This window comes from Populus nigra, chromosome 4 (genome assembly GCF_951802175.1).
Source record: "Populus nigra chromosome 4, ddPopNigr1.1, whole genome shotgun sequence".
Taxonomy (NCBI): domain Eukaryota; kingdom Viridiplantae; phylum Streptophyta; class Magnoliopsida; order Malpighiales; family Salicaceae; genus Populus; species Populus nigra.
Genome location: NC_084855.1, coordinates 3945929 through 3961170, shown reverse-complemented (window position 1 = coordinate 3961170; position 15242 = coordinate 3945929). Strand labels below are relative to the sequence as shown.

At 30.1% G+C, this 15242-nt stretch overlaps 1 protein-coding gene across 1 annotated transcript; it reads right to left on the bottom strand.

Annotated features, from left to right (window-relative positions):
- Positions 1-8225: 8225 nt before the first annotated feature.
- LOC133692266 (4-hydroxyphenylpyruvate dioxygenase) lies at positions 8226-10024 on the bottom strand. The gene is made up of 2 exons (XM_062113083.1): positions 8825-10024; positions 8226-8643 (listed from the first exon to the last, which is right to left on the bottom strand). Exons 1-2 carry the CDS (start codon positions 9970-9972, stop codon positions 8457-8459), a joined length of 1335 nt encoding a protein of 444 aa, XP_061969067.1. The 5' UTR covers positions 9973-10024; the 3' UTR covers positions 8226-8456.
- Between the last annotated feature and the right edge of the window lie 5218 nt (positions 10025-15242).

The window sequence follows — 15242 nt, the reverse complement described above, 5'->3', positions numbered from 1 at the left end:
TTTTATATTATTCTTTAACACGTCCTCTTAAGTAAAAACTTTTTTGGGTTTGAAACTTACATAAGTCCATATTATATTGTACTTAATTTTTTTATCAAATAAATGGAGATGGTGAGATTCAAACTCGTGACCACTTGATCATCAAAGCTTTAGATATCATGTCAAAAAACTAATTCAATCCAAAAACTTAAGCTGTTAGGCAAGATCTCAAAATATGATTTATATTATTCTTTAACACTGTATCAAGCATGATCCGCTAGTTTTTTTGAATAATAAAAATAGATTAAATAACCAAATTTAAAGGATTAATCAATTATTGAAAATATAAATCTTATCTCTAAACTATTTAGATTTTTGTATACATCATCAATAGTATTCATATCTTATAATTTTTGTTGCCTTCTTAGTTCTTATCCGCAACATAAGAGGAAGCATGCTAGGTCACGGGTTTGCCGGCCAAGTTGCGTCATCGGAAAGAACTGTGACAAGGAAGGCTATGGATGGATTCTCACTCTAATCCCAACATCATGTAGAATCTTTCCCTGAACTAGGCAGAAACTAAAGAGTCACAATAACTACTATTACAAGAGTAAACCTAGATGACATTCTAGTTACTTCACCAGGTTTATTTTAAAGTTTTTTTTTAAAAAATAGATATAAAAAATAAAGAGAAAACTTAGATGAAGATATGCTTATTATGTTTTATTTTTTATGGTTCTGAATTTAATTTTCTCTCTTTTACTTATGTTTGTGTATTTTTTTAAAATATATTAACTAATAAAATATTACTAATTACTGCATCCAACATAAGACTTTTCCAGTTGACATCCTAAAGATTTCTGGTAGTCCTTTTTAATTAGATTGTCAAGTATCTTTCTTAATTAATACCAAATTACATTACTTTTTTTTTGCCTAAAATATTTTCAGAGCCAATTTTATTTTATGAAATTATAGGCCTATTTAGTGAAAATACATATTATTCATCTTTATTTTCTTTTTTCAATAAAAGATAGAAAATGTGTTCATCCATAAAAAAAAAAAACAATAAATAGTATCTCCACGTAAGAAATAAATGCATCAAAATATAGCTATTTATCACGGAAAAAAAGAAACCATAATTTATAATATTCATTTTAATACTCATTATTTGAGATATATAATTATAGAATATATCACTTTCATTTCATTTAAATTACAATAATATTATGAAAAGGTTATTGTACACACACATACAATATTTGTATTTTGTATTTAATATTTATCTTGTTTTATAAAAACTTGTAATTGTTTTACCCTCCTACAATTGATCTCTATTTGGTATTGCAGTTCAACCTTGCTTTTGAAATTTTGTTAAATTTTGTTTAGCTTTAAATTAATTTTTTGAGGTGTTTTTAGATCGTTTTAATATGCAGATGTTAAAAATAAATTTAAAAAAATAAAAAAAATATATATTATCTTAATGCATTTTCGAGCAAAAAATACTTTAAAAAGCAACATATATTGCACTCTCAAACAGGCCCTAAATCTAGATTTTAATAACCATGATAGTGTGAGGACACTATCCCTTTAACGAGGAAAAAGAAATAAGCTTGATCACTATATTCTTTGAATGAAATTTGAACTTACCCAATGAACTTAAAGGCCAACCTAGTATCTTGAATAATGAGTTAATCTCTCAGTTTTATTGATTTGAAACGTTTTTTCTAGCCAAGGTAGCTGATGGATAGTACCCGATACCTATAAAATATTTCATTTTATGAATTTAAGGATTCTTTAATACTTAAATGAATATCTTTTAAAAAAAATGCAATCATTTTTTAAAGAAGAATGCTAATAATATATATACAATAAACAATAGAGAAAAAAGAGAACCTGCTATTGAGAGATATCATGCTTTTTCTTTATAGCCTATAAAACTTGTCTTTTTTTAAAGAGAAAAGGTTAAAATGTTAGTCGTGTATCTTTTGTTCATCAAGATAAAAAAAATATATGTCTTATTAGAATAAAATATTTTTGATATATCAGAATAATCATAGAGCCTAAGATTCTTGAGATAAAAAATATCATAGACTTAATGCTTGACTAAGTTCGAAGATAATAAATTTTACAGCTCATCATAGTTATACATGTTTAAATTCAGCGTTTAGCTGAAACTAAAGTTGCCGAATTATTACCTTGTTTGTTGTTACTCTTGTAGAAAAAAAGATCAAGCTAAAAAAGCAAAAACACTAATCAATCACTTTGGAGCAAACTCCCAAATAATCCCATGTCCATGTCTAAGAAATTATCCAAAAAAAAATAGCAAAAGTGCGTTAAGATTAATGGCAGCATAAAATTGCAAAAGGCATGGTGTCTGCCGATCGAGTTTATGAACTCTATCTTCCAGGAGCAATATATAGTGAGACTATTTCTTCTTCTTCTTCTTCTTCTTTTTAAAAAAATAGTGAGACTATTTCTTGGATATGAGCTTGAGCATCTTTTCAAAGCAGCTAGCATCGTATGGGATCTTCAGCAATCCCTCTTGCTCGAGCCCGTATTCTTGAGCTGACATCTCGAGCAGCTGAGCAATGAAAGGATGCTTGGTTAACCTCGTGGGTAGCAAAAATCTCTCCATCATCCCCTCGCTGCCTACCAGAACTGGAAAAACACCTTTTTTGTGGTCGAGCTTCATCTTCTCACGCATCCCGTCCCTGTCTAATCTCACATAGGAAGTCGAAGAGATGGAAGCTCTCATTGTTTGCATGCTCGAACTCCAGGCTCTCCTTTGACTCTTTTATATAGAGATGGAGAGGGGTGGTGCTTGGGCTTCTCAAAGGCCACTTGCATTCTATTATATCACAAGTACCACTATTCTTTTTTTAAAAAAAATAATTGTTTGATTGTCCCTCGACTCTAACCATCAGGTCCATTACACGAGGATTAAAAATTTCAATCTTAACTAAGTTTTTAATATAGCACATTACGTGTGTTGATCTGATTTACTTGCTATATTTTCTTAATGTCTTGCAGACAGAGAAGCTTGATTGGCCGTAATTTTCATATAATAGTTTATGATGAGTGGAAATTTCATCCTCGATCGACTATTAAAAAAAAATTAATTAAAAAAGTTTTAATTTAATCGAATTGATATGTAATTCATTTAAAATAACCTAAAAAACAATTCTATATGGTTTTTTTTCTTCAACTTAGTGTATTTTTAGATAAAACTATATAGGCGACACCCGCTACGTTGTGGGTAGAGTTATTTTTTTTTAGCATAAAAAATTAATGCCATATAATAATAGTATTTTAAAGCAACAAGAAAGGTTTAGGATTCGGGTTATTGATTCAAGTGGGTTCAATAAAAATCAAAAGAATGAAGATCAAAATTAATACAAATACAAGCTGACATGACACTTTTGATTTTTAAAAGGGTTGATGCAAAATTCAAGCCCAACCACGACTCGTCTATGTACATGCACCTAATCACTGGAAAAAAAAACGACGCGATGCTTCCAACACTGTTGCTAAAGGTAGCGCTTGACCGTCAGGAGGTGCCGCACTCGCAGTTCAAAAAGCACGAGCAGCTTCTACTTGTTGGTGCATGCTACACACTCGCTAGCCACTTTTTAATTTTTAGTTATATTTATATTTGTTAAGAAATTGAATTGTATCTCATTTAAATTGATTATAACTGAAAGAACCATTAGAAAAATACAAAAATACTCATTGATGTTAGTTTTAATTATTATTTTTAAATTTACTTTCAAGAGCAGTTTTGTCATTACAATATGCAATCAAGGTGTAAAAGACTTAAAAGCCCTTGGAGCTTGATTTTATTTTGTTCTTGTTTTTAAAGATATATAAGTTATTGCATCGTGAATAAAAAATGTAAAGATACTAATATGTTCTCTATCAATATAATTTTTATATCATTCCATCCCAAAGACTAGTTCATTAATTTTTATTACGGAGAACGATGCATTGCCTCACAGGACACCGTTCACACAGTCACTTATAGGTTTTTTTAATTTCATTTTCTTATTGATATCATGTTCATCTCTTTTGTTCGATCAAAATCGAGCTATATTTATATAATTTATATTATTGTTAATTTCAGAACTTATAAGATTAGTCGAGATACATATAAAATAATTTGAACATCTACATTAATTAGTTAAAAAAATTCAAGCTATATTTGCATGAATACTCAAAAATTTATAAAAAAACTAATTTATCACACCTTGGCATGATAACTCTGATGATTAAGAGACTCTTTTAATTATTTATCAATCTTACATCTAAATAGAGAGATTGTTAACATTAATTTATTAATATAACTTCTAGCAATGTTAACTGTAGATATAAAAGCCTTTGAAACTCCTAAAATATCCATCGTAATTAATTTATGAAAATATATAAATTAATGCCAGCATGAGGTGCTTAATCAAGGGTGTTCAAGTCAAGGAATTATCCAAAACACTAATTTCCAGTAGATTTTACTATGTCGCAAGACACAGAACACCATTCATTAATTACAAGTGTCATGATTTTTTTTCCCTTGTTATTTTATCTTTTGTCTTGCCTTCAAGAATAGGGTGGTTTTTTTACCGTGATATAAATATTTTTAAAGATTATACAGGGTTATTTTAATAATTAAATTTTTAAATACATAGTAAAAAAAACTAATATAACCCTTTAAAGAATTATCAAATACTTTCTGCTAAAGGACATTTTTGTATTTTTAAATTTTATAGAATTGTTGGATTACAACATTACCCTTACAATTTGAATTTTTTTTATCATTTGCTTCAAGGGCTTGGTTATAATTTTATTATGATTTGTTTGTTAATATTGTTTAGTTTCAAGGGTATTTTCATTTTTTTCACAAAAAAATAAAAAAGCTGCTAACACATACCCTGCACGTGTCAGAGCATCAAATGTTTTCAATTTTACTCCTTATAATTTTTTTTTATTTTTGAAATTTGGTTCTTATTCTTTTAATTTATATTTATTTTATTTGAGATTACTTTTTATTTTTTTCATTAAATTGCATCATCCTTGGGGTTTTCCTATCAAATTCTATCAATATTCTTTTTGTTGTTTTTGCAGATTTTTCTATTAATATTTTTATACTAATCTCACATTTTATAATTAAATTGGTTGAGAATTATGTTTATTGATTGACTATGGGTAAAACATTCCATGAGATACAACTTTTAGAGGTTAAACCAGATTTAAGAGGTTTGTCCTGTTTTTTCTTTTTTTTTTTTAACTTTTGTTTTTTTATTTTTTTCAGTTTAATTCTTTTTTTAACTCTTGTTTTCTTATCTCTCTCAGTTTGATTCTATTGGGTTAACTTTCGATAATTTTTTTTTCTATTTCACCTCATCATTTTTTAATCTATAAATAATTTATCATATTATAAATGATTTTCAATTTCACCCCTCTATGATTTTTTAATCTTTCAAGTTTGGTTTTAATTCTTTTAATTGCAATTTTTTTTTGTTTGTGATAAAAAAATTTTATTTCATTCTTATTGAGTTTTTTCCTGTCAGATTTTAGCTCTATTTTTTTTGTTGTTCTTTTTATCTTGAAAGTTTTTTTATTCATGGTTTTTTTTTAATGATTTCATCATTTAAAATTAAATTGAATAACATTTAAGATTCTTGATTGAACTCGGGTCCATAATTTAACAAATTGTAATTTTTTAGATTGAATTAAGTTTAGAAGGTTCGTCTAAGTTTGCTTGGTTTTTTTCTTTTTTTTAAAGCTAGTGTTTTCTTCTTCTTCTTTTTGAAGATTGACTCGTTTTGTTTTTCCAGTTTTCATTCGATTAGGTTAATATTGGGTTGTTTGATAATTTAAATAGACTTGGGTATGGTTTTTTTTTTATTGTTATTTTTTTATCAGTTTATATATTGTTATTAATTTTTTTTGTAAATATTTAAATTACTAATTTAACCAATAATTTAGGAGTTTAATTTTTTTAACCTTTTATTTTTTTTATATTAAAAAAATTTATTCAACGCTCGTTCAACCTATCTAGATTATAACTCATATTACCGTGCTTGTATCGACCTCCGTGGTTTTATTGTTGTTGTCGTCAAATGATAGCGTTACACTGGACACTATCTTTTCATTATTTTTGGCCTTGCTGCTTTTTTTTTCAGGTTTATTAATTTATGAGTTTCAGACACAGTTATCCTAATCATAGATAACAATTAATGAGGCGATTATTTGTACAAACAAAGTATACCTTTAAATAAATCTTAACTATGAGGTTGCTAATACAATAATTACTAAAAAGCTACATAATTATTAATTTTAAAACTCATAAGATTAATCAAAATATAGACAAGCTAGCTCGGACACCCATATTAATAATAATAATAAAAGAAAAAAGAAAAAAGAATATACCCTTGAATATACAATGGAGACTTAATTATAATTAATGGTGATGTCAAGACACTATTCTCTTTTTTTAATCCATCTAAATCCTCATCCTCACACACACACACACACACACACACACACACACACACACACACATATATAAATCTTCTTTGATGTGATTATTTATGATTTTTAATCTGAGCATCAAGTAACACGCAGTTTTGTGAATGCCGAGTATATTTTAATCACACCTCGCATGCTTTCATGCTGATCTCCATTAATTGTTTGAGATTGATTTTCTATTTATTTATAATTTATTGTTGAAGTACAATTTTTCATAAAATATTAACTTAAAAGTGAAGGCATGTTATTTTAATTAATAGAAAAAATTAAAAGGTGCGCCTAAATTGTTGTGGCTATATTCACAAAATACTATTTATTAAAAAAGTATTTTGTGATCATTTTTTTCTTTTTTTATTTAATTTATTTTAATTTCACCAATTAGTAACCTGATATTTTTTCCCTAAACTACCGGTTTCTTTTTCCATTAACCATATCTTTAAAACAAATGTCTAATAGCTGACGCCGCTAAACTATCGGTTTCTTTTTCCATTGACCAGATCTTTAAAACAAGTTTCTAATAGCTGACGCAACTAAACTAACGGTTGTCTGTTTCCTGCTGCTGCTCGTAGCGTTTCAGTGCTATGATCTAATTGAATTACAAAATTTCAAACAATCTCGTTGCTTCGATGATATGGTAATTGTTCGTGAAGAGGAGATAGTGGACATAGAAGATTTATTGCAAGGGACAAATGCATTATTTGACATCATGGATTAACACTCACAGTGACAGAGCTGGAAAAGCACTCTTTTCTATTTTAAAGATGCGCCGAGCAAGGCGTTCATGGACAGAAGTGCCAGCGGTGTGCTCCCCATCACACCATGTCATGGGAGTAGAAGACAGCTGCTGGAGTTTTTCAATTCATATGTCGAAACGGATGATGGTTCACCGGAACCCATCGAAGTTTGATACAAAATCGTGTTGAAATGAGAAAGATAGGAGACAAGTTGCAGACACAAACAGTACAAGATCTCACGGGATTCCATTTTTTGGCTTATATCAGCTTCTTGCACATTGGCGGAGGCGAACGTGTTGCAAGTGAAGAAACAAGGGTGTAGCTGCTGGAAATTAGGGAAGAAATTGAGTTGGGATTGATTTTTGACCGTCAGGATAGAAGGTTTGGTGGAAAAACTAATGAAAGAATAGTGGTCCTGGACCCTTTACCTCTCTCTCTCCCTCCTCCTTTGCTCTTCTTACCCTGCTGTTTGAGAACGTTTCTCTGTTGATATGACGACCTATTCGCAGGGATCTGTGTATATGTTCAACACCCATCAAACTTGTACCAGAAGGCATGATAATGACACAACATCATCCAAGATTTTCCCAAATAGAGCCTGTTCTTCAAGAATTCATCCAGTCTTAGGTGGGAAATAAGATTGCCAGTGATCCCATATCCATGAATAAAAAGAAGTTAAACCGAGGCCATCGTCTGAAAGAAAATATCGATGGAGTTCATCTCTGTTATTACTTCATTGCAAACGGCAGCAAAGCCAACGATTGTTCTTCTTTGTAACTTGTTTCCCAACTAGGATTAAAGAGAATTGTCAAGGAGCTCATAAAGGGTATGGCTTTCGGAAAATAAACAGAACCAGTAAACGAACAGAGAGGTTGCGTGATGTTAATGCAATGCACGACCAGTTTTAGCCTCCGATTTTCCAATTTCCAACTCTACAAGACTACAATTGCTCTACATGATTCGGAAATAAATAAATAAAAGAACACTGCAACATCAATCGAAGTTCATAATTCTTTTCAGCTTGCAGTAAAGTGTCATCCTGAGTAGATACAAACGAAATTTTCACCATGCGTCAACAATTTGCATTGAAATTGCTCGACTTAACAAACTTATTGCATAACATCATCTTAGCAGAATTAGACGTAATAGTACAACGATCCTGGCTTCATCAACCAAATCTCTTGCATAGAGTGTTCAGAAAGAGCAGCCAAGAGAGAAAACAATTCATCCTGAAGCTGTTTCTGCAATTATTTTGGCTCCAAGTGTCTTTTCATATTCCTCAATCGACTTGAAGAGCTCTGAGAAATTTCCTTTCCCAAATCCTCCGCATCCACCCTTCTGGTATTCTTTGCCCTTCTCGTCCTTGAGCATGCACCCAACTCTCTGAATTATCTCTATAAACATAGTTGGCCTGCCAAAAACACAATATTATATAAGTCTCCTCAAATCTTCCAAGCCTAAGGCCTAAAACTTATTCAAAGAAATAAGATAATAATAAATTGACTCAAAACTATCCAATCCTATAAAGCCATACATGAACTCTAAAACCTAACGAATACAATTCAATGAAATCAAAGAAGTTCTGCAAATACCTATCACCGACAGGCTTGGTGAAAATCTGAAGCAAAGTCCCCTGATCATCTCGATCAACCAAAATCCCCAATTCCTCACACTCCTTAATCTGCTCATCGCTCAACACATCCCCAGCTCGACTCTTCAGATTCTTATAGTAAGTGGGCGGTGGCGAAGGCATGAACTCGAATCCCCCAACTGCACTCCTCTTCCTCATCTCCCTCAAAGTCCTGAAAATATCCTCACTCACAAGCGCCAAATGTTGCAACCCAGCCCCTTCGTTGTGCTCTAGATAAGTCTGTATCTGACTCTTCCTTTTGGTCCCAAAAACCGGCTCGTTCATTGGAAACAGTACCGTCTCTTCGTTATTAGCCAAAACAACCGAATTCAGTCCACTCTCGCTAGTCCCAACATCCTCCGCCGTGAACTCTGCAAATTCATGAAAACCGGTGAATTCCTTAACGTAATTCACCGCCTGAGCTAATTCAGGAACGTTTCCAACCGCATGGTCCAATCTCCTAATCCCATAATCCAACGGAAAAGACGATGCTGCCTCGAATGCCTCAAATTTGGGCAAAAACCAACTACCAGGGTCAGAGTCGTCGCTTTCAGAATTCCCGTAGCTCACATATCTTAACACAACGTCGCCGTAGAGGTGAACCTCGGCGACAACGGCACGATTATCGAGGAGGACTGGAGAGGCTGATGGCTTGGCACCGTGCGCGACGCTGGTGGTGAAAGCCAGCTCGGCGTCGTCAACCTCGATGGCGATGGCGCGGACTGCGAGGCCGTGTTTGGCGGAGAAACCGCGGCTGGTTTCGTGGTTGAAGGTGGGGATGGAGGCGGTAGCAGTGTGGGAGAGGTTGTCCATGGAGGCGATGGAGGGAGAATACGGTGCGGTGAAGAGGAAGTTTAGGTCGCCGGAGCGGAGGAGATAAGAGGCGTGTGTGGCGTTGCCTGTGGAGAGGTCGGATTTGGCGACGATGGGCATGCCGAGTCCCCATGAGAATCGGCGAGCCGTATTTGTTGCGTCCGTGCACCAGAATTCTATGTGGTGGAACCGGTTAACTTTAAACCGGTCGGACCGTGGGTTGGATCGAACAAAGCTTGAGAAACCAGCTAGCTTAAACCCACCTGGTGTCTCCGATGTCTCGTTTTCTTTGCCCATTGTTTACTTGCTCTCAATTTTTCTGGTTTGCTGCCTTTTCAACGGGAAGGAGACAGGCTTTTAAATTATAAATTAATGTTACAAGTTGAGGTCAATTGCCTTGTACACGTGGAGGTTTGGGGATGGTCAGATCTTGTCGTGTTTAGTAAGATATTCTGAAACGTGACGCCTGTGGATTTATATGACGTGTCAAGTTAATCGCTCTCGTGTTTATCGACTGGAGTTTAGAGATACACCTGTCGAGTAGAGGGGATTATGCGGCGACAGACCGTTCAGTTCTAACCTCGTTGATGAGTAAATTATAACTTAGTCCTTATTGTTTAATAAAATTAATTAACCAGTCCTTCTTATTTCATAAACTATATATTAATCCTGTAACTAGCTTTGATTATTATTTCATCAATAATAATTAGATATTTAAAATTGTTTCTCATGTGGATTTCTTTGGTCTGCTTTGATTCTTAGTTTCAAGAAAATTCTTTATAATTCTTTTTTTTTTCTTTTCCAATCATAACCTAATTTATGATGGAGGTAAATAGCTCTTGGTTTTTTGTATGGAATTTATGTTGAAGTGTTTAAGAGTTGAGGAAAAAGAAGGGAAAAAATTACAATGCTATTAGAATTTAGTCAGAAAGAGAGATATACTAGGGGGGGGGGGATCAAAATCGGTCACAGCTAGAGAATTTACAGAGGGAGTAGGTTGTAACAAAATTAAAAACTATGAGGACTAATTAATTAATCTTATTAAATTACATGTATCAAGTTATAGTTAACTCAACATTAATCGATGGACATCGGATATGTGACGCGGTCGGGGGAGGTTAGATAGCGGATCCAACGATACGTATTCAGCAAACGAAATTCGGCCATTAATCCATCATTTGATAAAGCAAGACCTTGGTTCAGTTGTCAAGTCAACGACGTTTCGAATAACAGTCATTAACAATTGGTGGTTCAGATCAGTTCACGGAATTTTTTATTTTGAAAAATAAATACCCCCGTTATTGCGATGAAACGTGATTTTTATGTGTTTTTTTTAATATATTAAAATGTTTTTTTTTATTTTTTATACAATAATATCAAAATCATAAAAAAAAACCTATAAAAAATTAATTTAATATTTTTTCAAGTTAAATACATTTTTAAAATGGACTTAAACACAAAAATAAATAGTGCTTTAAGTATATATTAGTAATGTGGTAGGTGTTTTTTAAAAAAATTAATTGAAAATATATTAAAATAATATTTTTTTTAAATCAACAAATTAAAAAAATATATTTTATAATATGGTATAGAATACTACTGTAAATCAAAATGATAAAGGCCAACCGTCACCAAACCGCCATCAAAGTTAATTCTTTTTTGTGGTTGCAAGGATAATGAAGGAAGTGTATTGTGCAAAAAATGTGAAAAAATTGTGATGTCACTGAACAAATCTAAAATAACAAATAAATTTTTAAGAAAATTATTTTACCCCTGAAATATAGTCCGGTGATTTTTTTAGAATAAAAATATCAATTTACTATTATAATTCATAATAAATTAAAGCATATTTATAATGGTTTTCCACACCAAATACTTTACGTTAATAATGGAGCATGGGAAATGAGTATCATGGAAGCTCAAAGATCTCTAAAAATGAATAGACTGGATTAATTGAGCCACCATGTATGAAAAAAATAATTTTATAATTGAACTTGTTTGGTATTCTGGTTGGAAAGTGTTTTTAAAAAATTTTTATTTTTTATTTTTATTTTAAATTAATATATTTTTTATATTTTCATATTATTTTAATACGTTGATATCAAAAATAATTTTTAAAAAATAAAAAAATATTATTTTAATATATTTTAAAAAATAATTAATACCGTAATCTCCAATTCTATGTTCGAACATCAGATCGTAAAATAGTCGCAAACAGCAGGTGAGGTGCTAGGAGGCATCACGATGTGAAGACCTGAATGCGCGCTTGCTTTACGCATTCGCGGCGAGAGGCTCTCTCAACGATTATTGTCTTCTTTTATATATATATATATATGAAAAATTTCAGAGTAAATTATAATTTATTCGCTGCGGTCTCTACTTCCTCGAGTTTTTTTATTCCAAAGATTTATCAAAATTAAAAAATTGATTAGATAGTGGGCCACGGGCACAAGGTTTTTTTTTAAATGTAAAACAATTGATTAAAAAATTGATTAACACCTTATCTATTGAAATAATCTTATAAAAAATAATAAAAAAATTTACAAGGACTAAGATATGATAATCTAATGTAAAATGATAAAATTAAAAAAATAAGTCCATTCGGGTTTACTTAACTAACTTGTTACATATAAAATGAGACCGGGATAAAACAATTTGAAATTAAAAAAAGGTCATGAAAAAAAGTTAAATCAATAAAAAAACTTAAATCTATCCAGGTTCACTAACCCGAACCCGGGATAACCCCAAAAAAATAGAAAAAACAAAAAGTTTAAGAGCTAATAATTTAATGTTAAATGATGAGAGTGAAAATAAAATTAATTTTAAATAATGTGGAGAAATTGTTTCGAAAAAAAATCAATTTGTAAAATAGAAATAAAATACCAAACTTAAACTAGATTAAAATTCAAAACTAATAACTCAAATCATGAGACCAAGATTAATTTGTAGAAAAAATAACGAGACATAATTCCTAATCACAAAAAAAAAATCATATAAATAGCAATCAAAACACCGAGGATCAGATATAGTACAAAAACTAAATGAAAAGGAAATAATAATTAGTGGCTAAATTTAAAACAAAATAAATTAAGAAAATGATAAAAAAATAGCAATCAAAATAATGAAGACCAAAATTATTAAAACTTAAATGAAATAAAATATTGATGGGTAAAATTTAAAATAACAATAAATCAAGAAAATGATAAAAAAAACAATCAAAGAATAAAAACAAAATTGAAAACAAAATTAGATGAAATAAAATACCCATGGATGAAAGTGAGAAAAATATAAAAGTACATAAAAATAAACACAAACAACAATCAAAACAATGATGGTCATAGTTTAAATAAATACAAATTAAAAGACACCATTGAAGTTTAGAAGATTAAGCATGATTTTTTTGGGTAAAAAAAAGAGAAGAGAGGAGAAGAGAGAGAAAAAAAGTCCATTACAACTCAACTACCATGAACTGAATAACACACTCTACCTTTACTAGCTGCGTCGTAACAGGAGCTTTCAAGTAACACCATGGTTGATAGTTTTTTTATTATCAAACGTTGTTGCACCTACTGCTCAAAAGTTGTTGGTGGCATTCACTCGCTCGAGCACGTGTAACACGCGCCAACAATTGTTTCTATATAATATTTATTATTTATTAAAAGACTAGTTTTTCCTATGCATGTTGAAAATAATGAAAAAACCATGATGAAAATACAAAAAAAAAACCCTTGATAACATGTTTAGCTTTTTTTTGTTGAGAGATAGTATTATAATCATTTAACTGTTTTGAAAAAAGCAAAAAGACCATCACGCCCTTGTTAGCTTGATAGTTGTTTTTTTAATTATTTATTTCAAGGGTAAATTAGTTATTTAATCATACAACAAAAATACATAGATATCAGGCTCAACCCAGGGGTTGACCTAGCCAAAGAGTCGGGTCCTGGGTTACACGGGTTGACCCGGGTCAACTTGAAAAAATAAAAAAAAATATTTGAAATTTAATATTTCATATGAAAATTTTTAAAAACAATCCATGTGAATATAAGCTATATATGTTACAAATAATGAAGTTTAAAAGATTATTTTAAAATATTTTTTATCCTATGTTAAAAAGATATTATATTGGTATGTTATCTTTTCAAATTGAAGTATTCAAGTCAAAAAGATTTTTTATCCCATATTGAAAAAACATAATTTTTTTTTTTTGTGAATATAGAATATATATATATACTAAAGTGCTTCAAATCCCACATTAAAAAAATATTTTTTTTCTTGTGATTAAGAGTATATATACTAAAGGGTTTCAAATCTCACATTTAAAAAATAAAACATTATTCTAGTATTTATATAATAAATTTCGAGAAGGGTTAACAACCAATTATATATATATATATATATATATATATATAGTTCTCTGGCCAGGAGAAAAAAACACATTAAAAAAATGTCTCAATTAGGTTTTGTTAGATCGCGTGGATCACAGGTCAACCGGATTTTGTTGAATTTTTGCTCATCTCAATTTTTTATCTTATCCAGATTGATTCAGTTACCAAATTAATTTTTCAAGTCAATCTAGGTTTAATAACTATATAAAAATAAAAAATAAATGGAGATATCATTTACTCCTATTCAATCCGGAAATATCAATTGAATCCGTGAAAATACTATCTCGCCTGTCACCTTTTACCTTTTTAAATTATAATTTACAATCTTTACCTGGATGTGTTATATTAAATAATTTATAGTCTTAATTAACTATAAAAAAAACTGCAATCTTTTTCTTTTTATCAGTGGACAAACAGATCCAAGCATTTCGATTGCAGATTGAATAAATTATGAAAAAGACATGTAACTAACCCCATACGATTTTTCAATTAAAACAAGATATTTGAATTTAATTAGCAATTAAACAACGAAAGGGATATATATATATTTTTATCTTCTAATAGTTATTTTTTAAAGTATTTTTTATTTAAAAATATATCAAAATATTTTTTTATTGTTAAAAATTATTTTTGAAATTAGCTATTAAAACAAAAAAATAATTTAAAATAATAAATAAATAAAATAAGATTTAATTTTTTAAAAATATTTTTAAAAATTAAAACACAAAAACAAATGAAATTTTAAAACATTGATTAAACGGGGCAATAAAAAATCCCACAATCCTTATAAATAATTTCTTGTTTAATTATTCTCATATAGATTCCAGATAACAAAATATAAACCGTAAATTCAATTTGATTTTTAATTTCTATTGGCAGTAGAAGATATGAACACAACACAATGATTTTTCAACTATACACCATCGTGGAGTGAATTCAGATTTTGTTTTTGTCAAATAACACCAATTATTCTTGTTAAAAAAATAATTACTATTTAAATTTATAGGTTAAATATTTTTAAATAAATTAAATTAATAAAAAACCGAATTAATTCGCATCAATTTTTCCACTAAACTATTCCCTTTTCTTTTATTTTCTTTTCTCTTGCTTTTCCTCTTAAAAGAAAAAATAAAATAAAATAAAAAAAACTAGCAAAGGTGTCACGGCGTCACCTGCAAGTCC